We start from the raw sequence: 26,837 nt of genomic DNA, 5'->3' as shown, positions 1-26,837 counted from the left end.
AAAGCGACAGGGGGAGTACATTAAGTTCCCTATCCCGGTTCCATTAGCCCTGCGGATCGATATAGGGTATGGAAGTGATGGAAGGGATAGAAGGGACAGAAGGGATGGTTTGCCGTGTCCGCTGACAAGGCGAGATCTGCAATAGCGATCGGTGAATCGGAGGGAATATGGCGGAATGGTCGTGGTGAGCGGGCCGGGCGCTACGCTCGGTATCGGCGTCGACGCCGTCGTCGGCCTCACAAGCGAGCAAGCGTGGTTCGAGGGCAGGCGGCGAAGGAAGGGGCAACGGCAAGGTAGCGTGGGAAGAGAGGCAGTAGGCAGGTAGGGGCTACACGGCAAAAGGCAGAAATAATTCCACATTTGCCGAGCAGGCTCGCACGTGTCACACGCCTCAGGCCCGCACACGTGCGCGCACGTGCCCCGTTTTCTTCGTTCCGTTCCGTTCCGTTCCGTTCTGTTCCGTTCTGTTCCGTTTTCTGTTCGCCGCGACACGTGAATAGAACGACAACAGGGGAGGCCGAGACGAGGACGAGCCAGCACGCGAAGCGAATTCGCGCGGAGGCATAGAGAGGGAGGAAAGGAAGGAGCGAGCCTGTGGAGGGAACAGGGTGGAGGAGGATAGTGCGCGCGGCGAATAGAAAGGGGGAAAAGAAGGTAGGAAGCGGAGGCGCGCACCGGTGGGACAGTGATAGTCGGCTGGAGGATCGTGATTAAAGCCCGCGACCAAGCCGGCGAACCGCGGATTTCTAAATATATAGACGGCGATGTGCAAGAATAGGAGGCAAGCAGCACGGGTCGCGAGCGCGTCTCGAGAGAGAGCGAATGGAACGTGAGCTCGCAGTGGGCACCGCGACGCCGCGGCGTCACCCGGACCCGTGTTCGGATAGGTCAGTTACCGCCGAACAAACTACTTGCCGGCGGGTTCGCGTTAGAATCCTGTATCAGCCTTTCTCGCACACAGGTAACCAAGGACTTTCGGCTTACTTTCTGTGTACGTCTTCCCCTGTTCTCTGTCAACCCTCGAGCACCCTTCCTTCCTCCAACCGTCCCGTTTTCCTCCACTCGATAACGTGTTCCGGCTGCGAGGAATACTGTGGAGCACGCTCGAGTGCTGTGCAAAGAGATACCTTTGTGTTTTTCGCTATTAGTTGAGGGTCCCACAGGCCCGAGACACCTGTGTCCTTCCCGGTCTCTTGACGCCTGCCACTCGAGACCACCACCTGCAACCCCTGCTTCTTACATCCACAATGCCAACGTGAAAAGATCCTTGCTTAGCCGCGAGACAATCGGGCGTCCTGTTGATCGTCCTGGTTTCCTTCCACCCCTTTCATCCCTCCTTCGTTCTCAACCCCGATCATTCCGTTTAGCCGTTACTGCACTTGTTGAATTCCCCCTCGCACGACTCGCCAGTGCGTTCAGAGCGGTTCACGCTCGCGATATACGTCACACCACCCCTTCAATCTTTCCTCGAACGGATCGATCACCGCTGGAGTATTTAGCTGCCTCCCTTAATAGTTTCCACCCATCCCAATGTTCCTCCGATTGCTCGTCGTAAGAACAGTACACCCCCATGACCTTTCCTTAAACCTCCCCTCGAACGTCCTACTCCGTTGGAAGACTTTCGCGCTTGTTTACGACGCGGCTGACCATTGCCACCTCTATACCACTGTTTTCTTCGTCTCGCTCGCTGCTTCGTAGCTGTGGCTCGTAATCGTGCGTCGAGGTAGGTCAGTAACTGCGACCTCGCTTTCTCCGCCCTTTAATTTATGATGCTGTCTTCCTCTTCCAGTCCTTCCACCCTTCCTACCACTGCAATTCTCTGTGTTTCGGGAGAGCTGTTCGGTTTCAATATTCCTGCGAGGCGAGCAACGGTCCAGTCGATCTAAATTCACTGTTGAAACAGCCCCCGGCGCAGCGACGTCGCACCGAAATCGAAACTTCCAGGAATTCTTAACTGCTCGTGACGAAATCGCCACGGTTCCGAATCCAGCAACGGTGGCGCAGTCGTTTCTGCGAAACGGTGTTAAATCCGCGCGGCAACGGGTGCAAATCGCTTGGAAAATAAGGCACGCGCGAAACGCGTTCAAAGCCCAGCTCCAGGCCGTAATTTATTCCAAGCTTACGACAGCTCGCAAACATTCGCACGTGGCATTCGCCGGCCAGCGTCGCAATTACTCTTTTCAACGGAGAGCTCAACCTGATTCTCTCGTTTTCCTCGACTCGTCGCGGCCTGGCGGATCGTGGGCGCCATTATTAACAAGCGTCTATTCGGATCGACCAGCGACTACGTTTCGATCTAAAAATAAGGATACCGTCATGGTTTCGTCTGAAGTGATCTCCTGGAAGGAAGGCACTCCGGAGAACCACGTTCAGTCCGACTTTTGCCGCGAGTCCGTTTCATTCTTCGGAGCAACTGATAGAAGATTCCGTTTGCTAAGGAAGCACTGTACGAGCCAACGTCGCAGGTTTATTTATCATTCGCGTCGGTGTCATCGGTCCCCTCGCCGTTATAAATAACCGTTGCGTTAACTGCCCGCGCAACAGCGGCCGATGATCAATAATTTTTCCCCGTGGAAAACGCTGCTGCGTGGACCGCTGGATAAATATAGAGTAATGGGAATTGAAAGTGCACTGACTCCGCTGGCACGCTATTTAAAAGCTATCCATCCTGCTTTCAATCTTCCTTCACAGTTCTTTCAGCAGATAAATCACGGGTGGAAGGTGTCCCTGGGAAGCGCGAGGCAGGATCGAATTTACGGCCGAATGTTGGGTAGAAGCCTGCAAGCGTGCTGGCAGCGCGCGAGTCTAGCAATCACGCGATACCCCGCGACAATCGACACCTTTCCGTGAAAACGAGATAACTGAGAAATCCGATTCGAGTCGCGCGAACGCCCGTTACGACAAAACGTACAACAAGTCGCTCTTACGTAAACTCCCGCTAATTACGCGCGCGGCGTCGAGTGACCTATTTAGCCCCCCGCGTTCGAGAATCGATAGCTTTTCCCCGGGAAACCGTTCCACATATCCGTGAAATGGTAATTCAAGCAGCGGGCTGAGATTAAAAATTCATTCCCCCAGCGATATCCACGTCTCTTCTTTCGTTTACCGTGCGCGCTCGCTGCGCGGAGCTCGTCGCCGATTCCCTTTTCGGTGCCCGTTTTCCACGTTAATTGGCCAGCGGATAAAACGTTGACGGGATTTGAATAAATAGCTGGTCTAATCTGGTGCACGATTCAGAGCCGGCGATCTTCGGAGCGCTCGTGTTTACTCGGTGTCAATCGATGAATTAAAAGCGACCGGACGGGAACGAGCTGAGAGTGGTTTCAGCCTCGACGGACGTGTAAGACAGACACAAAATGCGCGTAGGCCTCGCAGTAGATTCAGACGTCAGCGCGTTCAGTCGACAGACAGAACATGTGCGACGCTCCAGCCGATACCGCAATGTCAATACAGTAAAGCTTTCATTGTGGACTGCTTCGGTGGGCAGTTTTCATCTCCGTGACGTTCCGACAGGACGTAAAGAGGACTGCTTTGCAACGTCCACCGCATAGTTTCTTCCTGAGTGGTATTCTTAAAGTATCGCGACGAAGAAAAGATGTATCGCAGGGTGCAGCTGATCCCCGTTCCATCCCGAAGCTAGTAATGCAAATATTTCCCGTTTCCATCGTGGATTTCGCGGGAAAGCCTGCTGTCGCTCAGCGAGCGCCACTGCTGGTCTAGCAAAAAGAACTCGATCAGACATCCTCGCGTGTTCGAGGTCCCCGTTCGCTTTCTTGTCTCGTGCTCGTCGAGTTCCCCGAAGCGTATTGCACGCGGCAAGATGAATGCACGTGACTAGCGGTGAGTCCGCGTCGCCAGCCGTAGCGCCATGTTTGGCGATCCCTGTCCTGGGGAGAGAGCAGGCCAGCACTCGACGAGGATGAGACTTCCCCGTTGAATCAGTTGGCGATCAGATCGCGTTTACGCTGTCGTTGCGCGGCTCGATTGTTCCGCGCGATCGAGACCGTCCGGTTTTCTATCAATGGGTAACATGGACACCACGATGTCGAGTAAGTTCATCGCCGAGGGTGAGCCTCGTGGCTACAATGTCGAGTTGCCTATTTCCGCGGTGGAGCTGCTATTTGTATATTTCTGCGAGTTTGGATGACAACTGCGATCGACAACTGAGACGACCATGCGAAAGAGCACGTGATACCAGTGAGCGCTCTACGTCCGATGGAACTTAACGAGAGGCGAGAGGCTCCAGTTGCAAAGGGGATGGGCGGAAGCACGAGGGCTGGAAGCCTTTCTTCGTCGTTTGATTCGATTGTCCCGGGACACGGTGACCAAGTGGCCAACTCGATCGCGGGAGCATCGATTGCGCCGAGTCTCCCTCGCGGGGGAACGGGGACGAGTCGAGTTGGATGCATTATTCACCAGCCGTAATTAAACTGATCGCTGGCGAAAGACGACCGCGACACAGGGCTGTGCTCTCGGCTTAATTGGTCGCTCGAATCGCTCGACTTCGAGCGAAACAGCCCCTGTTTGTCCACGGCAAACGGAGACTTCTGGTGCTTAGCTAACGGGCCCGCCCCTTGTGTTGCAGATCGACCGAGAAACAATCCTGAAGAGATGCAGCGGTGCCCGTATCTCCACGAGATGAAGGAGCGCTTGCTCTCGCAACCGACACCGACCGACAGCCTGGACATGGAACGGCTAGACGGCACTCCTGTCAAGGAACCGAACCTGCACAACGATTACCCAGCACACGCGAACCCCGGAGTGATACCAGACCCCCCAGAAATGCCGCCCGACTCGTTGATCGGCACGGTCGTCAAGGTACGTCCACGTGGGCCCTTGAAACGCCTCTCTTGGCTCTTAGCAAGCTAAAATCGAACGCGAAGGAGTGTTCGGCAAGTGTTCGATTGTGGAAGGTAGTTTTTGCTCTTGAACTCGAGGCTCCATGGTTGAGAAAAATACAGTGGTGGTAGAAGGAACATTTGAGCCTTCAAGAGGCTCCATTGATCGAGCACGAGGTACCAGTGAAAGTAGCTACATGTACAATCCGGGCATTAAGAGTATTTATGGCAGAAGTATATCAACTGCGAACTTTCTTTTGGCTACCACTGTACGTTTCCCTTAACCCACGGTCCTCCACGGATAGTCGTAAGTTTTGGCAACGAGTCAACCCAATAACTTCCTCCGCGAAGTTGGGACAAGCTCCCAGGGAGAAAAGAATCGGCCGATTAGTTTACCGAATCGAAGCCGGGTATCTTGCTGGATAGAAGAGCTCCGCCAGTGAATGGAGCGATCCGGAGTAGGATAAATGGCGAATTTTTTTCTCCCCCCGAGTATCCCGCGCCACCGCCTACCACCTTTTCCCTCCCCCGCTAGTGGCAATAAGTCTGAAGCCTGTAATTTATTGCTTCTAGCTGAATTCCGACGGATACGGGTCGCACACGTCGCCGGCGCACGCGAGGCAGCCCCTGGTGCCTCAAAACGCGAATAATCCGCCCCTCTGCCTCACCCCTACGCACTCGGGGCCGAGCACTGGCACGCAGCCAAAGAACGCGAAGTGAGTACATTCTTACGAGTGCATTCTTAAGATCCCGCCGGACCGACGGGCCTTTTATCGCGGCTCTTTTCCGCGCCGCGGCCGAGCGTCACGGCATTCCGCGGGGATGTCGTTTAATTGCTTTTACGCCCGCAATCGCGGCTGAATGCCGCGCGGGCTTTTCATAAACACGCGCTCTACTGTCCTCCCCGTGGCTCCCACCGCTCCCGCGGAGACGCGTAGGTCGATGGAAATAGAACGTTACGGGAACGGGCACGCAGAAGCAAAAGAAATCGAACGATACGTGGCGAGGTTAAATATAATTTGCAGTCGACACGCGTAATTCCGCGGCGACCGATGGGCTGAACAAGACCCAGCCGCCACGTGGAGCCGTGCTATCGTTACGCGTAACGCCTCGAGAGTCGAGAGCTTCCGCTATCGCGGAGCGGTTCCTGGTACACCCTTCGGTCAACCGAAAATAGCCATCCGAGACCATCTAGCCTACTGGCGGTTTCGCGTTTTACGGCGTCACGTGATATGGACCGACGTTAGCGGTGCTTCGGCGATGACGATTCGCGGCGATTCGCTTATTCTGGGTGCTTCAGAGGGCTTTATTGACGGTGCGAGACGGAGATCGTCTTAAGGGGTCATGCTCAGTCAGGAGGCCGAAAAAAAGGTGGTCTTTGGAAATTTTTTACTCCAAAACTATAACACATTTCTCAAAAAATCTTTTCTCCTTTTAAGGATTGCATGTAGTACTGTGCATCGTAATTTTTTTATTTAAAAATATTTATCGATAACTAAGTTATTGCCCATCACTCGAAGGTTCTCTAAAATAAAAGGCTTCTGCGGTGACCACTGCTGCTCGAAAGTCGAGCATCTGAAATAAAAAATTCAAAAGAATTTACTTATTATATTATATTATCTAGTATTTGAACGAAGGATTTTTTTATCCCATGCTTAGTTTTCTTTTAATTGACGAAAATCAGGCACGATTTATGATAAAAATTGAAACTTTTACTTTAAACATCAGCCATTTTTTCCCAAATCAATATTTCGAAAAATCCTTCGTTCAAATACTAGATAATATAATATAATAAGTAAATTCTTTTGAATTTTTTATTTCAGATGATCGACTTTCGAGCAGCAGTGGTCACCGCAGAAGTCTTTTTTTTAGAGAAGCTTCGAGTGATGGACAATAACTCAGTTATTGATAAATATTTTTAAATAAAAAAATTACGATGCACGGTACTAGATGCAATCCTTAAAAGGAAAAAAGATTTTTTGAGAAATGTGTTATAGCTTTTGAGTAAAAAATTTCCAAAGACCACCCTTTTTTTCGGCCTCCTGACTGAGCATGACCCCTTAAGGCTGTGGCGCATTTGGGCGAAGCGCGGCGATACGAAGAGAAAAATTTTTAAACAGTTTATTCTCATGGGGGAGCGACAATTGATTAATTATTATTAATTTCTTCGACCCGATTCGCTTCGCCAAAATGCACGACGGATTTTCACCTTTTCTTAAGATCTCTGTGTTTTGTTGGACGTTTTTAACGTTTGTGGAATATGGGTACCGTGATCCACCATCATGGTTTCTGTTCGTTTTTGGGGGTCGGGTGATTAACGCGCGGACTTCGCGCCTGGGAGACACATGGCGGTAGATAGGGTACTGGGTATAAGTTGCGGAATTTCATTATCTGGATCATCGAACGTGCCGTGATATACCGCGGGGACGTTCCCCGCATGAAGAATTGTCCTCGTTAATATGCGCGGTTAAAGAGGAACGCCATCTTGAAGCAGCCCTACGGCGGTGCAACGTGCATCCGAAGAAGGTAAGCTGCACCGTGCGATGCACCGCGAGCAAAAAAGGCGCTCAACAGTATTCAACTTCTTTAAAAGGATCGCGGAGATCAGAGCAGCAGAGATTGTCCATCAAAATTGCAGGGCGGAGCACCTGTCTCGAGGTCTCGATGCAAAGATACAGAGATAATGACGTTGAAGATGATTTCTTTCAAGGAACAAACGGATTGGGATTCGGGTCCTCAGATTTTAAGAGGAAAAATGCAAGCTTTCCCAAAAACTTCGAGATTTACACTCGATCAGTTTTAAGAAGTCGCACGAATTTCATATTCAAACAGAAAAAAACGATTTCTATTAATTAGTAACAGTGGTAGCTTTAAATTTCTCCGTTACCTTTGATTCTCCGATTAATTTTAATCACTCCGGAGGCATTTCTGCCCGAGTCACGGCCCAATTAACCAGTTAAGTAGAGGATCGCGTGAAATCGACAGGCAAACAGAATTTGAAAAAATCGAGGCCGATTTTACTGATCTTCTCCCAAGCTCTCGTCCAGGGTTTAGTTCTAGAGACGCGGAATCGTGGCAGCACCGCCAGCTAGTCTCGAAATCAATACTCGCTGTGCGTGAGCCTGGCCTGTCGCAATCCTCGCAACGCGATATTACAGCACGCAGAAAAATGCTGGGAGCACCGGTATCGCGCCGAGTATCGGTGACCTGATCCAGATCATCGCTGGGAACGTGATCGCGGCGCGTTGTCCCTCCTCCAGCGATCATCTGCGCTATTCTACCCTTATCCAGCCAACGAAGCATCCAGACAAATAGTTAAAGGAAATGAAACTACCCTTTCTCCTATCGCGTGACACCCAGCGCCGCTTATAATCATCACGCGATCATTCAAGCAGATCGCGAGAATAATCGAGGGTGATCTGGCTCGGGGCACGTCGCGTTCGAGACCAATATGTTGCGACGAGGCGAAAAACCTCCCCCCGAACAGGGTGCAGACAAAAGAACGGGGAACTATAATCAAGCGCGACGCCGTAGATTCGGCGTGGATGCCTGCCAAGTATCTCGATGATCGAGCTGCCAGCCGGTCACCGACCCCCGGTGTCGGAAAAACAACCCTGGAAATCCATTACCATACTCGCGACGGGGATCGATCGCGAGCGCGTGCCTCGCGATGGAGTTGCTCGCGAGCTGGTAGCCATTCTTATCGATGGAATCGATGACAATCGTGGCTCTCGGGTTCAGTCAACCGATAGTAAAATAGCGCGTCAAAGGGTGGGAAGAAGGAACGGCGGCGTTAATTCCGCTGGCGGATTCCTTGTATCGGGAACGAGGAATACAAAGCCTCGCGGCAATCTTCGACGGGGCGAGAGATAATCTCCGATCGCGATCGTAACGAAGGGTCGATTGCAGCGAGTCGGCTCGCAGAGGGTCGTGCAGCGTAGAATTTTGTGGTAGGGTAAGGTTACTGACCTCGGTGCCAGCGTTATCGAGCGGGTCAGTGGGTCGCAGAGCCACAGAGCATATCACCCCCGCCCCCGGCACCCCGATCCCAGCCCCCTACCCTCGCGCAGTTCCGGATCCTCCCGTGGGAACGCAGCCGAATGTGCGCGCGAGACTCTTCGAAACTCCAACTTCCACCGAACACTTCCCGCGGAGGAGACTTTTCCTCTTGATGGAATTAAAAACTCGAGGGAGCCGGGGACAAGATCTCGCGGCTCGTCAGACAGGGGGAGGAGGCTGGAATCAATGGGAGCGACGTGGAAGGGAGCGAGGGTTGCTTGAAGGCGGTCGAGAAGTATCTGTAGAGCGAGTCTAAGGTGGAAGTACTTAGCGTGATTATTATTATTATTATTATTATTATTATTATTATAATAATATATACGGGATAAAGTCCCATTAGTGTACAAGAGCAAAAACGGAGAAAAAGACAAAAATAAATAGTAATACACAGCGCATACAAAAAAGCATACAATACTTAAAGTAGGTAAATGGTTTACACACTATAAACTCACACACAACGAGGTTACATAAGTTTATATAAGTTTATCAAGAGCCTTGTTAAAGGAATAGGTTGATTCCGTGAAAAAATCAAGAGAATCGCCAAAAGCGTTTGAATAGTTTAGCAGCGGTGTCAAATAAACACCTTATCGAAAATTTCAGAGACGTGAGTTAAGACCGCATCGCAAAGCTTATAGTCAAAAGATACGGGGCAGATTCTTCGAGATGATCTCATTAAATAACATTTTGAGTTAGTTAGAATTCATAGTTATTCGCACACCATCTCTCAAAATTTACAAGGTTCATCTGTAAACCGTGACAGTCCACGTTACAGGATATTCTTTTAAAGATCTTTAAATCATCTGCGTATAGTAAAAAATGGTTAAAAAGTAGAGGACCAAGATGTGAGCCCTGAGGAACGCCTGACAATACTGAGGTAGGTGATGAGCAGATACCAGCGACACGGCCCCGCAAGTAGCTTTCAAACCATGAAAGCATAGCATTGCAGAAACCCATAGCAGATAACTTTGCTACCAGAATGCTATGAGACACCGTATCAAACGCTTTCTTAAAGTCCATAAATATGGTATCGACTTGAAAGTTGTGCTCCAGAGAGAATGACACATAATGCGAATAATACGAAAGATTTGTAACTGTTGATAGCGAAGGCATGAAACCATGTTGTTCTTCACAGATCAAATTAGTAATGTAAGGCTTAGCTTGTCCACAACTAAATCTTCAAATAGTTTAGGGATGACATCAATAATACAAATCGGAAACGAACGTAACGGGGATAAGGTATTGTCCCCTAAATACCGTGAATTCGTTGAAAACTTACACGGTAGCTTAGACTTTCCGGGAGAATGGATCTCGCGACGGTCACGAGGAGGATTCGCGATAGCGCACGGGTTTACCGCAAAGAAATCGACGGAGACAAAAGACGTTGCAGGACCGGGGCAAAGGGTGCTTCAGCGGTTCGCGCGAGGCGTCGACGGTAAACTACACCCCAACGACGAGGAGCCGCACAAAGGCGGCCGGTGAACGCATCGATGCCGTGTCTTCAGCATCCGCGCGATTCCCGGGAACGTTGAAAATAGACACGGAGGAATATTTAAATAACTCCCGCTATCGTGGGGATAAAAATGGAAAAGGAGGACGTTGCCTGAATATTTATTCACCGTTTATCTGCCGGGATTGGGAGGGGACAGTGAATGAGAGGTCGAGAGCAGGCAGAGAGAGCACCGGGTGCCTCTGCGAACGAACAATCTCGTGGCAGGGACTTCCGCCACCGTGGTTCCACGACACGCACAAAGAGACTCTAGAGGAGAGATTGAAAAATCCATGCCACCGGGGTGCAGCCGGGACGTCGCGTAAGCGCGGTGGTTGCGCCGAGCAAAAATGAAAAAAAAAGCATTCCGGTGAAAAGGAGGAGCCGGTGGATTTCGCGAGGCTACTTCGGAAGCCCAGTGACCGGGATCCGGAGGCCGCGGAGAGGTCCTAGACGCTGGTGAAAAGCGAACAGCCGAGCAGGACGAGAGGATTAAATCGAGCGGCCTCGCGTCCCTGTGATCGGTGCGCGATAAACGAGAGGCGCCACTCGAAGCGTGGGGGGTAGCGTCCAGGCGTCCGGACTTCACCTCCCTCCCACGGTTACGTGGTGAATTAAAAGGAACGAAAACGGGGACGTGGAAAGCACGGGGCGAAAAAATTCATGAGGTGAGATTCCGATGGGACAAAGGGTGTCCCGGAGCCGAGGTAGACCAGTCGAGAGGAATCACGGTGGAGGATTCTCGTTGGGCCTCGACCACACAGCGGTCGCGGAGGGACGGTTGAGGGAGGTTCGAGGGAGGGTGAAAATGAAGGAGACAGGACAGGCGGGAGCGGAGGTGGATGGAGAAGACGAGACGCTGCGGGGACGGATCGTAAGAAGGAGAGGCAAGATAGGGCGAGAGAAAAAGGGGGGCCCCGGAAGCGGGACAGGGACAGGCGAAGAGAGGACCGCGGACGATATAGAGTGAAAGCTGTGGCACGCAGTGCGCTTGTGCAAGAAGCTGCCGCTGCCCGGGAAGAGACCTCCCGGCCAGCCTCAGTCTCCGGGATGCTGGGGGCGGCGATCGTGATTCTACCCCCATTTCATCGTGCTCCGATAACATAGTCCATCTCACTCGGTCGCTATCGCTCCGTCCGCCCGTCCATCTGTCGCTCCGATCCTCTCGGATTAACCCTCTTTCGCCTGTGTGTGCCCACAGCCTACGGTCGGCAACGTAAGACCGTAGACTCCCTTTCGCTCTCTCGTTCTCTCTCTCTCTCTCTCCCTCTCTCTCTTCTTTACCCTCTCCTGCTTCTAATCTCCACGCGCTGCCTACGCGTCATCTGTCCCTCTTCTATCCCTCTCCCTCTCTGTCCTCCGTTGGTCCCCTCTCCTCTCCGTGTCGTCAACTTCCTCTTTCTCTCGCCGACCTTCCGTCCTCCATCCCTTCTCCGTCTCTACGCTTCACACCCTTTTCCGCCGAACCCTGGGTGCAGTCACCGCGAGAACCTTCAGCCAACCACCTCTCCAGCAGGTGAGCCTCCTTGGTGGCGGCGCGAGGTGACACTGGTCCGTCAGTTCGTTGGTCCGTTTGGTTGGTTTCGTTGGTTTGGTGGGCTGGTGCGTTGCTCTGGCGTTCGTCGAGGTGTGCATCGCACTCGGCTGGTGATCGTAGCCGCGCGTCGCCCGTCGTCTCTCGTCATCAGTCATCCGAGCGAGAGTGCCCCGATCCTGCCCGGCCACTCAGGTTCGGTCGTGTGCACGGGATTTTCCATTAGCTCGTTCGACCAAGTGCGCGGGATCACACAGAGAGAAAACCTTTGGGGGTGGACCGGCTACGTTCCTCCCGCCGTCCTCCTGTACCAACTCTGTCGCATCTCGTCGCGTGCTCTTCAGCTCGTTTCGCCTATCCGCCGCTCATTCTTGCTCCGTCTCCTCGCGTCCTGCCGCGATGGCGTGGCTCGACGTTCGCTCGCCCTAACTCCGGCCCTAAAGTCTGGCTTCGACCCCTCCTTTCACGGTCTGGCGGGACGAACTCTCAGTGATTCGATGCAAGTCTGCCCGAGACACGCTTCAGGTGAACCGAAATAATAGCATCGTGTATCCTTTGTTACGCAATTCATAGTTTTTGGGTCGATGAATGGTTTACTTAGAAAGTCAAAGTTCCCTGTAGCCTCCTACTTCGCAACCCTCTTAACATCTTTGCCAAAGGAATCTCGTTGAAACTGGAATCCCCTTTAATCTCATAGTTATCCATAAGCCAGAAGACGCAGCGCCACGAGCGCGCGCCTTGGTGGCAAAAAATCCGAGGAACCTACGCGCAAGCGTGATCCGCCGAATCGAATAAACACAGAGCAACAATTCGGGAGAGAGAGTTTTGACTCCGTGCCTCCTGCCCTCCTTTCCGGAAACGGTGCCTCCGCGTCTGCCTTCTCACGCATTTCGGTCAAGACTATCTTCGAACTATCCGTCCAAATTCTTCTCCTCGTCAGTCACCACCTACTCTCGCGGAGGATACTCGAGCAAGCCGAGGGGATCGAGTCGGTTATACAGAATTTCGGGGGAACGGCCGAGGGCTGTTCTAGGCGTTCGCCAAAATGGCGGCCGTGACGTAATCGTGGCTGGAGCGGTCGTCGGCAGTCGTTGCGTGGATCTCGACAGGAAATCGCGCGGTGCTTTTCCCGGTGAGATCCAGCCGTGTCTGTTTTGCCGGTGGTTAGGGCCCGTTGTGAGGTGAGAAGGAATCCGCGATGGTGGGCGGCGGTGATTGCAAGGTCGCCACCGTGGAGGTGGAGGCAGCCGCGGCGGACAACACGGCGACGCTTCCTGTGACCAGGCCTCTGAATCCGCAAAGCACGCCGCCGAACGCGCAGGACAACGCCGAGAAGAACAACGCGGCGAACAAAGAGATGGAGCTGAAGAACGTGCGATCTACCCCAGCGAAAAAGTAAGAGCGGCAGTAGACGTAGATTCCAAAGATAAACGGGACCTTCCGCCCCTTTCGGCCCACGACTCGGAGCCCCCGCCATTATCCAGCCGTGTCGTCGCACTGAACGCGATAACGCTGCACACCCTCTCGCCCATAATCGCTTCGCTTCCCTCGCCCAGCCGTTCGAAACCGTCGCGGGCACCCGACGACAGTGCGCTTTTAACGCGTGATTAGACGAAACGTTACGCTTTCCTCGGGCGCAATTACGCCGGAACGGGAGTAGGTCAAGAATCTACTTGACCGGAACTACGTAATCCCCGCGCTAACGAGTACTTGCTATTTAGGGAACGCTAGGACGCCCGACTTTTTCGCCTTTGAGCCGCCGGCTGCAGTCGGCACCGGCGTTCACTTCAGCTGCAATTAAGGAAACGACAGACGACAAACATGGTAATTGGCTGGTAATCAGGCCGACCGCATTACAAAACCGTCGCGGGCCACGTTATAGGAAACGCGGGAGAGTACCGTACCTATCGTTATTCCCTGGATCGTTGAACCATCTATCGAGGAAGGAGGTTCCGATAACGCATTAGCGAATACTGGGCCGAGTGACGTGTTTCGCGGTGGACAGCAATCCGGATGCGGCCATCCAACGCATCCACTTGGTCCTGGAATTGCGGAAGTGCTGTCTGTTGCGCGGCTTCTGCTTGTAGAGCGGAGCCTCTCTCTTCTTTCGAACATAAGAGCAGAGATTGAATTTACCCTAGCGACGCGTTTCCACGCGAAAAGCAGTACGATGTTACCCGAGGCGGGAAGCATTTCGACAGCTTCAATATGGGGGGAAAGAGTACGAGATATTTCGTTGCGCGCGGTAAGGAGAACGACGCGATTTCCACGAAAATGCGAGGCTAGCTGAGAGGATCCTATTGTACGTCCCCGATGCGTTATCCCGCGCAGAATCGTCCCCATTCTAGCCGTACCCTTTTCTGAAGGAGTCCTTTATGCTCGACTCGAAATGGGAGAGCGAGGGACGGAAGTTTTTCGTCTGCGTTTCTATTTACGACGCGCTTCGTTAGCGGTCTCGCGCTGCCTGTACGGAGCGGATTGCGTCGCCTAGCGTGCATTATACGCGGTCCCGAGTTATGCACTCGCGCACGTACACCACCTACTACCCCACGTTGAAAGGAATAACTAACCGACCGAGGTTGCGGCCACGAACGAATGGAAATCATTCTCGAGAAAAGAATCGAGGAAGTGGAGCGCGAACGGATTTCGTGTCGAGGAGGGACAGCGTGCGGTTTATCTTCGATATATCGAGCGTGCAGGAGGCGACAGGCCGTCGAGCATTAACCCTGGGACGCGACGCCTTTTTTTCAGGGAAATTCGATGAACGCGTGCGAAAGCGAGCGTGAAATGAGTGCGAGGGGCCCGTCTGCGACCGACGTTCCTTTCGAACTTCGCGATCGTTTCGATTCAATCGCGGGATAAGAGATTCTGTGGAACAGAAGAGGGGAGAATGCGAAGTTGATGGAAAATGATTCTGACTCGTCCCTCGCAAAGGCAGAAGGGAGAAAAGAGGTCGCGCGGAGAGCAGCATCGATCGCACGAGATAATGGCGCGAACTAGTTTCATCGGGATTTATAATTTATTAATATCGATCGAGTGGTAAAGGGTGACAGTGATACGGCGGTGCATACACGCCGCACGGCCGAGCAATACCTTCTCGAATTACACAGTCGCAGTCGCAATTGCATTAACATGGGCTGGAAGCGAAGCTCGGTCGGACTAGACGCTGAGACAAGACAGTGTCGCGAGCCCCGCGAGCGTGACTGCACATACCTCGCCAGCCAAATCGAGAAACGCGAAACGCTCGCGAGAACAGTCAGCGCTCGGCTCGAAAATAACGCCGGGATGTTGCCCCCTCGTGGAAGGTCGAAACAGGAGCGGATAAAATAGATTGAGACAATGGGAAGAGGAGCGCGTGACTTGGGAGCGAAGGAGAAAGAATATCGGATTTAATGACCGAGAACCGCGAAAACGATCCGCCGTGGATTGAGACGGCTCGGGAATGAAAGAATACGCCGTGATTGGACGCGAAGGGGAGAGCGAAATTCGACGAGAGACCACGGATGAGGCGAGGGTGAGTCGAGAGGGCGAGGTACAGAGAGAAAGACCAGCGGGCTGAAAGTAGGTACTTCGAAATATCGACCAGGCAGCCTGGTTCGCTCGGAGTCTGTGCTGGCACCCGCTGTTTCCACTTCTCGTCGCTTTCCTCCTTGATAAGTCGAGAAAAAGGTCGCGCGGCAACGCAGCTCTCGTTTTTCCTATCGCCCGGAGAACTTGCCGGAACTTTCCTCCCCCAAAGTGCCATTCTCCGATCGTCCTCTTCCAAACATCGACCAACACCTATCCTTCACAGTTTCAAACGTCTCGACGAGTATGAAACAAAAGTTGCGCAGCTCGATGGTAAATTGAAACTATCAATTTCACCCACACTTCCTGCACAGCAAGGGAACTTAAATACACACTTGTTACGTAACGCAGCGACTTTGATATTATTTTAAAAAAAAAACAGAGCGCGTGGGTTCGTCCTGCTTCAGCAGGAAGTGGAAATATCAACGGTTACGGTATAAAAAGTAAAATTTGCGTGGAAGAGCGTGGTGGCTCGCTAAATATCGCGATCCTTTATCCAGCTTGGCGATCATCGAAGAAAAAAATGCCTGACAAGAGTGTACAGGCTCGTGCGGAGCACAATAAAGTCTGCGCCCCAACCCCTGAAATGCCAGCGTGACAAAGGGTGGTTAAGCCCTTCTTGACGATGATGCACCATACGCCGACCGAGCTCTCGCCCTCGCGGTATACCCGTGCAGACGCCGCGACGCCGCTGCAATCGCAACGCAGCCTGCTTTCCAAATACACACGACGCTTTCTGATTTCCTTTTTTTAATTCCCCTCTGCACGCCTGCGTGGCGGCTCCCGCTTTCGCCGGCTGACACAGGGATACTGGCTGCACGCGCGATTAATTGCCGCGTCGCGATCGCCCGGCGACAAGCCGCACTCCCCTTCGCGCTTACGTAAATTATCGATTCCGGGGACCTAACCTTTAACGAGAGAGCCAACGTAGCCGGCGAACGGAAGACGAGTTCTCGCTCGAGCCGTCGAGGCGTTAACGATCGTCGCCTCGGCGCTCTCCGCGGCTCGGGAATCGGTGGTTGTTGAAGGGGTGGCATCGCGGCACAGCCGGTAGCGGCGTGGATGCATCGAGAGTGGAGGGAACGCGCGATGCCCGCGGCTCTGCAATTAGAATTAGCGAGCTGACGGGTTGAGGGGACTGGGAGGAATCGACGGGACTGCTGGTCGAAGCTCGATTTCGTGCAACATTATCGAGTGAAACCAAGTTCGACGTGGACTCGTGAGGTTCGATAGCAAAACAGGTGGTAAAGTGAGTAAGCGTAAGGCTTCCTACACGCGGAGCGCACGATGGAGGTGGAAATCGTGCCATTCGTGGAGAAGAACCTGAAGAAAGTCGGGGGCCCGCTGAAACACGCTAGTAGGGTACAGATAGTACGAAAGACACGGTGAGGAGCTGGAAGCTTTATTCTTGCAAACGATTACGAGGGTGCTGGAGATAGCGCGCGTGAGCTGATTGCCGCTGTCGGCGTGCACCCGCGAGTTTTCCATTCTTTTCCCGTTGCAGGACGTCGCTGTTCATAATCATGAGCTTCATCTACGCGAAGCTGCTGGTGGTGGTGTGCATCGCTTACGTGATAAGCGAGGTGGTCACGCACAAGCTGCCGCTGTACTACTACGAGGGCTTCTTCACGTACCTGTATGGTGTTAGCATCTTATTCCTGCTGTACGTGTTCTGCTTCCTGCTCCAAGAGAGCGCCTGCTGCGCCAGAGGAAGCGACACACCGCCCCCGCCTCCCAGGCCGCCCAAGCCGCCCAAGGAGCCCAAGGAGAAGAACAAGAAGAAGGACAAGAAGGACAAGGAGCAGAAGGCCGCGAAGAACAAAAAGGAGTACCAGGTACTTTGCCTCTCGTACCTTAACCCGCGATAAAGAAGAGGGGCACGGTAATTAGATCGCGAGCGCCACCTGGGCGAGATTAAAGATTACTCAGACTCTAGACAATTAGTTACTCTCGTCTCGGATCTGCGAAAGGTTACTTCCCGCGAGGAAGAATGTCGAAGAAGCATCTCGCGTATGAAGCGTGTTTTCGAGTATCGAGCCGATGATGCCATTTCAAGAGAATCACTTTCGGTGCTGACGCGAATGAGTTATCCTCCGTCACCATCGACCGTGCAGCAGAAGGCACGTGCCGCGGTTCCCTCATTCGGTATCACGTGAATCCACTTGCGCAGTGAGACTCGGCAGTTTCCCACCTCGTTAGAGTCCGCTGCCTTTTCGTCATCGAGGCGCGGTAATTACGAAATTAGTTCGAATCTCGCGATGCGACGGTCCGACGACAGCGTTCGGGTGGGAGTTAACGACGATGCTCGTTTGAGAGAGAAAAAAAAAACTGATTCAGGACGCGGCTGACGTCGAGGCTGGAGTGGCCACTCGAGCTTTACGGAAGCGGAAGACATCCCAGAACGATCAGAGCCACGGAAGCTTTTTCCTCAGAATCGGGGCAATCGGTGAGGGAATGGTAACTGGAGATTATCGGGAGATATCTCTAAGGTCTTGTACCACTGTCTGTTTTAATCCACAGCTTTCGGTTTGGGTACCATGGTCTACAACGGTTTAGAGTTCGGCACCTTCTTCGAGGTGCCACCTACGTCACCCTGTTACCAGATACTCCAAGGCATCAACCCCGTTCTGCAGATGATATTCACCTTCATGCAGATGTACTTCATCTTCATGAACTCGAGGGTAGGTACTTGAACGTCGAGGATGATTACTTTATCGCGTAGCTTTCTAAACGAGCGTTCCGTCATTCGTCTTCCTAGCTGAACATTCATCGCTTCAAAGTGATCGCTCGCTTTGGCCTGATGCACGTGGTCGCCACCAATCTTTGCGTGTGGATTCGCACTCTCGTGCTGGAGAGCATCAAGGAGATCACCAAGCATCACCAGAAGATGGGCCAGTTCGAGGCGGGCATCCTCGGTCAGTTGAGTTTAAGGGTGCTTGGGGCAGGCTGGTATAATGCTCGAGGGGAATAGGGGTATGATCGATGCGGGCACGTTTTCAGAGAGCATCAAGCAACACTCTATGCGAAACGCCGGTGCCATATTGGGAACGGCGCCTCGAGACGTTGTTCTTTTGCGCGAGGCACCCTTGACAGCCACGAGGTCGTCGACCGTCACGTCCACCATCGCCAGCTCGACCGCCGCCTCGTTGGGTCGAGTGATGAGAACGACGGCCAGAGCGGTAGCGAGGGCCGTTACGACGCCGACAACCACCACTACAACGGGTTGGAACACTCCGCCTTCGACGTCGGCCTCCACCTCGGCACCCTTGCCTAATTTAACCACCACCACCGCGACCACCCTGTCCACCCTCTTGACTACGCTAGCACCGAAATCCACCACCGAAGAGAGGACCACTCCGCCCACCACCACCATCGTCACCGTCACACCTAGCACCACTACAACCACCACACCTCTGACAACTTTCTCGACTTTCATCATGGAGATGCTGGATGCACCGCAGGCGGACAGTAAGCAAGAGGTGCGAGATCCATTGCGAAATCAACGTTAATTGGAGGAGTTTGGGGGACATTAGCTATATCTGTGATGTCTGAAATGCTACCGTTATTCCGCGTAAACCGTAGAGGGGACAGAAAAAGCAATAATTAGGTTTCGACGCGTTTCCAGTCGCGTGTGCATAGCATCGATTTAATATTATTTCTTCCTCCGTACTTAAGAAAAACCTTAAGCTTCTAAGGGAACACCCCCTAAGTCACATAATTAATGCAATAACATAATAATAAATAATAATACAGATACACCAGACCATCGAGACGAGCAACCAGACGAACAGCAGCGAGTACTGGAGCCCGAACTTCGGAATCTACGCGGAGGCCCTGACGGACGAGGAGATCGCGTCTAATTCGTGCGGCCGAGTCAACATCATGGGCACCATCGTGCAGGACGCGGAGCCCTACCTCTTCCCCTTCATCATCGAGTACAGCCTGATCGGGGCAGCGGTGATCTACGTGATGTGGAAGCACATCGGTCGACACCCCCGTTGGCCGCATCAGGTAGAGGCTGACCTCGAGCGCCGTCTCGAGGCCATGCTCTCGCGAAGAGCCGTTGCTCTGGCACACGCAGGTAAATACTCCCTCCATCCCTTAGTCTTGCAGCTTGGTTAATTGGCACTTGAGGCAGCACCCGACCCGCTAATCACAAGCCACGACTAAAGACACGACCACCCCTCGGCGCGAAAAATATAGGTCACACAAGGGTGGACTGTGTAGGAGCGAGCAAGGGACTGTTCTTCGGCCTCCTGCTGCTGGTTGGCTCCCTGATCTGTCTGATCCTGTTCTTCGTGCTCATCCACCATCCGGACTTCGGTCTCGTCGCCATCTATCTAGCCGACGTCTCCCACTGCGTGCTGATGGTACTGTCTATCGTCGCCATCATCGTCGGCTTCATACGCGTGCAGAGCCTCAAGTTCAAGGCCGAGGAGCAGAGCGACCTGAACGACATCCTCCTGCGCGTGTCGGCCTTCGGGCTCTTCGTCTACGCGGTGTTCAGCGTGATCGCTGGCTCCCTGGCGGCGTTCACCCACGAGCCGAACCTCCTGGTGATGCTGACCGGCCTGCTCTCGGTCGCCCAGGTGATCCTCCAGATGCTGTTCATCGCGGACGTCTCGCGCAGGAGGGTCCATCTGCCCGAGCACGACCGCAGCAAGCCGGGCAGACAGGTGGTCACCTTCCTGTTGATCTGCAACCTCACCATGTGGGTGATCTACACGTTCGAGTCGCAAAAAGTGATGGCGAACCCGGTGCAGCTCGACTTCTACGGCTTCCTCGCCTGGGCCATTGTGCAGAGGGTCACCCTGCCGCTCTGCATCTTCCACAGGTTCCACAGCGCGGTCACGTTCGCGGAGATATGGAAGACCAGCTACAAGGCGCGCCTGGAGTAGACGGAGAGCGCCTCGAGCGGACCTCTCGTCGGGATCAATGGCACGGAGAGCGATGGTCGTTCGCGGGATCAGTCGAAAGAGGTTGAAGCGAGATTCTGAGGGCCGAGGTCGCGCGTCTATTCATCGCTCAAACATTCCTGGCTGAATCCAGCGACCTCTGTCGCTCAAATCGATCCCGATCGATCTCCGTCGAGCGCGTAACGGAAGAGTGCATTTCACCAGGTAAGAGCCACCTGCGGGGGGAGGGGGCTTGGACGAATCTACCCAGGCGAGATGAACACCAAAAGTAGGAGCACCGTTGATTCGATGGTTCGCCGAGGAGAGAACGGGGAAGCCGATCAACGGTTAGAATCGAGCGTCCTCGATGTCGACGGTTCGCGCGATCAACGCGCGGACCCGCGGAGGATCGCGATGCGTCGTTTTGTTCTTTCACGAGCGTTACGTTTTCTTCTCGGTTCTCTTTGCTTAGAGCGTCAAGACACGAATAGGGGAGGCACGGGTCAGGAGGAAACAGATCGACGACCGATCGTCACCGAAATCGCTCGCCACGGCGACACAGCACACAAACGAATGCATACAGGGCCCATATTTCCTTTCGCACGCGTTTCTCACCATTTTACGACCTCTATACACTGCCGCCAAATTTTCTACTTTTATATATATATTATATATGTACCTTCGCCCCCCATCGTGCATCGAGATCATCGTGGAATGCGGTCCGCTCTTCGATCATCCTTTCGATGGATTATTCTCGACAGACGACAGTCGATCGAGCCGAGTCGCCGAAGAGGTCCGGTGACGGCGATTACGTCTAGGGGAAAGACGAAGGGCGAACGGGATTCTCGAGGAGTCAATTCATTAGCGGACAAACACGTTCTTCGTTAGCACGGTCCCGGATAGCTTTAGGTGACAAGCCGCGCGATCTGTTTCTCGTAGGCGAATGGGAGGAGAAACAGCTACGATGGGCAGGCTAGAGAAGGGCCTCGATGCAGGAACAGGGTACGGAGATTTCGGTTGCGCCTGCGTTCAAGCGATGGCACGCGTTTTCTTTGGTCTCGCGAACGATCACTTTTGTTCCCGCGAGCTTGAAGTCGCCGGTTCCCTCGCATCGATCGCAGGATCAAGGGATGGGAAAAGTCAGAGGAAACACGCCAACGATATTCCGACGTTCTTTCTCGTTGCGTGCTGCAGAGTACAAAATCGTTTTGTAACTTTTAGAATCTTTTATCGACACACCGTTTTCGACACTCACGCTCCGAGGGGCGTTCGCGAATGAACGCATACGCGGTGGTGGAGACGCGGCGAGCCGTAAATTCAACGATTAAACGCGCGCGTCAACGATCGAGGCAGAAAAACTGCGAGCCACCATTCACACATTCTTCGATGGAACGAATGGAATACTATTATTACGACCTTACGCGAGCCTCGGCTCCTTGTTTCTCCCCGTTCCTTTCAACGTCCTTGTCTCAGCGCCCGAGGCGTGTTTACTTTAACGCCGAAACCAGTCGTGTGGCCAGCGAAATAGGAAAGTAGGTCAGGCGCCTGGCCGCGTGTAAAAGTAAACAAGTCCGAGCACCGAAGCAAGGACGTCTGAAAGAAACACAGGAAGATAAACCCGTGTGGAGTTGTAAGTCGTGAGGAGTGTTGTGTCTCACTCCATTGACCCTCTCGCTTGCTCTGGTTCCTACTATTGACGGATCCACGGAATCTTAAAGAGGAACGATTGAACCGGCTCTGGTGGCCTACTGTCTCAGTCCGACTACCGATCTCGCGACTTCCACCGGTTCCCGATGCCCGAAATCTACCTAACTGCGTCTCTGTCGCCGTGTATAGCCACGTGTATAAAGGAGAGGGACAGAGGGGTCAGGTGAGGCGAGAAGAGCGACGACCAGGGGATGAATGAGCAGAGGGATGATTGTCGTGTGACGAGAACGACGCGGATCATCGTGTATAGAGAGTAATCTTCTTCTTCTTATTTTCTCATCTTCTCTTTCTTGTTTCGGTTTCGAACGACCCCGAACGCCCAGAGGATGCTCACTTTGCGACGGAAGGGGAGGCAATGATAGGTGATACGGACGTAGATTTAATCGGGAGGCACTAGGAGTAAGGGAAAGCGAGATATCGGCGGGAGGTGTTCGGAGGAGAGAAGAGGGGCGCAACAAGATTATAAAGACGACGAAATTATAGCTGGTACACAGGTAGAGGATCTCACGCGCAGCAAAACACTCATCCCCCCCCCCCACATACAACACACGATACACCATTCACGGGAGAATAGTTGTTATTACCATTATCGATTAGCGTTTAAGCCTATCTCGGGAACGAATGGCAGAACGAGATAGAATCGACCTTTCGCATTTACCTTCGCTATGGATATCGTGAGTAGATCGTTGAGCACAACATGCAAGTGAAAAAACAAAAAAAGAACCGTTGTTTACATAGTGGTTATACGTTGTGAAATCCCTCCGCGGATCCCCGTGAGTAACGGGAGGGGAAACGAACCACCACCTCCCCGAGTCGAATTGTACGTATCTAGCTTTTTCGAGTCTAAATATTTTAATTCTTAGACGTATGTATAGAGGAGGAGGGCGGCCGGGAGGGGCAGGGCCAGGGGACGGGAGTGGCGAAGATTGTGAAACAAGATTATACATAAAGATTATACACTATACATAATTGTAATCCGACGACGATATTATCGAGAATGGGGGGAGAAAAAAAAAGTAACACGATATAAATATAAATATAAATTAATATATAAATATAGATAGATATATATGTATAAATGCGATTGCGGAGATGATGTTTTATTAATTTCGATGTGCGCGAGCGCGAGCGGAGTGATGCCTGGGAACATGTAAATAAACGATGCACAGTAAATTATTGTTCAGCCGAGTGACTGTGGAAATGAAAGCGATCACGCTGCGAGCTCTGTGTCGCGAGGGGGTCGAATCAATTCGAGAACACCCGCTTCGCCTCCGATCCCCTCGTAGCCGAATGGAAGAACCGCGAGGAACGCGTAACCGTACATGCGCCCGCGACCACTGATCTCAATCGAAAGCAAGACAGACGGCAAGTTGGAAGAGGGAGCCTTTCCTCCGCTCGATTCACGAGAGGGAGGACACGAGACGAAGCCACCGCGACGTTCAAACGAAAACCCTTAAGTTAACAAGGCACTGCCACACAGGACCAACAATTGTCGAACAGAGAGAAACGGTAGCAGCCACGGAGCCAGCAATGCGTAGAAGAGAAACGGTGCAGAGGAGGACAAGGCTCGCGATAATGCAACAAGGGAACCAATATACCCTGCCAATCTCACAACAAAACGTTGAAACGATAGAGAGCGTAAGACGACGGGTACCCTTCCGCACGATTTATCAGAGTACATGTGTTTATGCGTGCATCTGCGTGAGTGCGAGAGCGACTGAGGAACGGTGCGCGTGCATTGTTCGTTTTTATTCAGCGAACAACGTCTTTGTATACTCTGGCCGTGTTCTAGAGAACAGGAGGAGGATCATGGTTCTTGTATATGTACATCAGTATCTCGATAGTAGCCGTAAGCCTAACCAAAATGGGTCGCGGATTTGCTGGACGATCGGCGGGAATCGCAAGTGGAATCGCGCTGAAGTCGCGCAAGGGTTTCGCGAACGAAATACCTCGGAGCATCCGCGACGAGCGGCTTGGCGCGCTCGCGAGTCGCAATTATTCCCCGTGACGACGACGGGATGCGCCAGCGTTTATCCAAGGCAAATCCGCGACTGCGTGTCGTCATTTAACATTACGTAGTGAGTTTTCGATGTCTTCGAGCATAATTAACAGTTCGTACACGTACACAATACGCGCGCACAACCGACATAACATGACGACCCTGTCAGAGACACGGGATTATACGGGGGAGGGCCGGCGATTATAGGGGCGATCCCGCCTCGCATGATTTCGAGCGCAGGGCGCGCGCTCCTGGATCGCAGGGCACAAGGACAAGGAAATAAAGAAACTCTACAAATTTACATGTTGTCGTGTAAGCAGTTCTTCGAAGTCGAATAGCGACGATACGACCGTAACACTCGTAAATTCGCTCATTCATCGATTCCCATTTTGATTGTATAACGTTAACACGCCGTTTCATTGTAATCCGTTGGGGCGGCATGGCACGGTGCCGCCGTAATTTGTAACGATATACGATTATATTGGTTAATAAAAGTTATCTAGATGTAATTTGCCGATGCAATTCCCTATCTTGGCCAGCGACAGAGAAACCTGGAGCTACCGTGTCGTCGAAAGGGATGACCACTTGGTATGTATTAGGGAGACGAAGACTCGAGTCGATTTATGGGAGTTCAGATAGTAGTGATGATGTTTGTTAGTATTTATAAAACAGAAAATCGAACAAGTTCATGGTAGGTGCAGTAGATATTATATTTTTCTGAGCTTAGGGCTGTTTATACACAAAATACTAGGGTACCAGGGTACTCAGGTACTCGAGAAGATGAAGTGCCCTGGATAGTCCAATGTTTTGAAAACGTATATCACGGTGTGGTTTAATATCATCACCACAAAATTACCTTTTTTTTTAAAAAGAACAGTAAATTAATAATCCCATCAAAAAGAATCCCATTAAAAACATCGTCGTAAATTAATACCTTTACAAAACCAATGCTACATAAAAATGGCGCCAATTATAACAATGGCTATTTATACAAACAATTGGTTTAAATTGAAAAAAGATTCATCACTGGCAGAAGCAAAGAAGATAATAATATTAAGCAGATATATTTTTATACAAATAAATATTTCAATACCAATAAATATTTCATTCAAAATACTTGGCGCTGCGCTCCGAATTGGTGTTGCTAAACTGAATAAATATGTATAAATTGCATTAATCTTTTTCTTTCTGTCTTGTCTCAGTGGTGTCTTGTATTGTTTTATTTAAGAGGCGTGTGTGTTTTTGTTTTGTTGTGATCGTCCTTTCTCTGTCGTTGAACAGAATACGTTTATAAAACGACCTTTAAATTGTTACTATTCTAACAGAATCATTTGTAAATGCCGAGTTTCGAATGAGCTAGTTTTACCCGTACCTAATTCCTACCACGCGTAGCGTTACAATTTGTTTCGAGACTTCACCGGTAACGTTGCACGTGACGCTAAAATGGCAATGGGGTCCTAGACTCCACAAAACGGTGATAAAAAAATGCATTGGGTGATAAGTCTATCCCACATCTCGTCCGTGCTACTGTGGATAAACTTTACCAAGCCAAGGTACACGCAAAGTGCAGAGACCTGTACCCGGTAAGAACAGCGGAAAAAAACAATGTAATTATTACTTGGAACTGAACAGAGAATGCACCTTGAGCATCACATACTCCTAACAATATTTATCAATCTGATTACAATAAAAATCCTACATCAAAGTTACTCCTATTCCATTCACGCTCTTAATTCGAATAATCAACTACAGATGGCGAAGCTGGTCGTCTCGTCGGCAATACAGCAACATATTTCCCGCCCAATTCACAGCAACCACCAGAGCCTCACTAACAACAAACTATGACAATAAAACCCACTCTATCACGCCCCTAATAACATTCAGAGACACCACAAAACACATCACAACAATGTAACAAACGCAAGCACAGTATCCGCGATAATTCAACCTCGACAAATGTCTATTCGGTCACTGAAAATAACCTTCAAGTGGAAAAGTCGAAGAGCATCGACAAGCATGCCAGAAAGTAACGGGCCGCGGGGAAAACCGAGCAGGAAGCCGGGGACGGGAAGGAAGAACAGGGGCGAGCCGTTAAATAGGCGGCCGAAGAGAAAGAAAACAAAGGAGAGAGCCAGGGCCGCTACATATGCATGCTTGTCCGTGTTTCGACGCGACAGAAGGAGCGTTCACGGTGAAGAGGCTGCTTGTGAACGACCGGTAAACAATTAGTCGCGCCGTATGCCGATGAATCATTATTAAAGACGATGAGGAGGACCCGGCTTGTCCTCGGAGGGACCAGCTTCGTTGTCCCCTGTTACCGTGGCGACATTAATTTGCGTAAGGTGTGTTTTCGGCTGCCGGCTGAAAGGCAGCGGATGTGGGTGCGCGACAGAAAAAGGAGATAGGACGGGCCGAAAAGGCGAGGGAAGAGAAGCCTCGCGGGGCCTCTCATTTGCCTTTCAATAAACGGCCCCCTTCTCGTCATTGTGACAACGACGCGACCATTGTCGTTCCCGACTGTACGTACGACGTCATTACATACCTGTGCGACCGTGTTCTTGTCGGCGTGGGTGGCGGCCCTGTCGAGGCAAGTCGTCTCCGCCAAGCCATCTAAACCGTCCAGCAGCCGCATTTCCACTTGACACGCACGATTTTCCTGAAAATTCGACACACAATCCCGACTGAACACGAGCACTGCGACTTTCGCGATCGCGGAACTTCCGTGGACTGGAGCGCCGCCTGGCGGACAAAC

General features: G+C 51.9%; 1 protein-coding gene across 3 annotated transcripts; it reads left to right on the top strand.

Moving 5' to 3' along the window:
* Window positions 1–695: 695 nt before the first annotated feature.
* Window positions 696–24,594, top strand: Otopla (proton channel otopetrin-like a). Of its 3 annotated transcripts, none has more exons than XM_076820966.1 (10): window positions 696–961; window positions 4,586–4,818; window positions 5,412–5,554; window positions 16,989–17,319; window positions 17,822–17,930; window positions 18,005–18,165; window positions 18,243–18,399; window positions 18,485–18,963; window positions 19,238–19,565; window positions 19,688–24,594. In XM_076820966.1, the coding sequence occupies exons 1-10, from the start codon at window positions 823–825 to the stop codon at window positions 20,380–20,382; spliced, it is 2,775 nt and encodes a 924-aa protein (XP_076677081.1). In that variant the 5' UTR covers window positions 696–822; the 3' UTR covers window positions 20,383–24,594. The 3 variants fall into 3 exon arrangements, with proteins under 3 accessions (XP_076677081.1, XP_076677079.1, XP_076677082.1); XM_076820964.1 differs by lacking the exon at window positions 696–961 and adding an exon at window positions 2,459–2,482; XM_076820967.1 differs by lacking the exon at window positions 696–961 and adding an exon at window positions 3,713–4,049 and having other exon boundaries at window positions 17,816–17,930.
* Window positions 24,595–26,837: the final 2,243 nt, after the last annotated feature.

This window comes from Andrena cerasifolii, chromosome 9 (genome assembly GCF_050908995.1).
Source record: "Andrena cerasifolii isolate SP2316 chromosome 9, iyAndCera1_principal, whole genome shotgun sequence".
In the NCBI taxonomy this organism is placed as follows: Eukaryota; Metazoa; Arthropoda; class Insecta; order Hymenoptera; family Andrenidae; genus Andrena; species Andrena cerasifolii.
This window is presented reverse-complemented; position numbering and strand designations above follow the sequence as displayed.

What these genes read in the sequence shown, in the direction of transcription:
- Otopla (XM_076820966.1), top strand. Translation starts at nt 823, where the DNA reads ATGGAACGTGAGCTCGCAGTGGGCACCGCGACGCCGCGGCGTCACCCG. An exon ending in ACGCAGCCAAAGAACGCGAA is followed by an intron (nt 5,555 to 16,988) that starts GTGAGTACATTC and finishes TTCCCGTTGCAG; the next exon opens with GACGTCGCTGTTCATAATCA. An exon ending in CCTCAGAATCGGGGCAATCG is followed by an intron (nt 17,931 to 18,004) that starts GTGAGGGAATGG and finishes TTTAATCCACAG; the next exon opens with CTTTCGGTTTGGGTACCATG.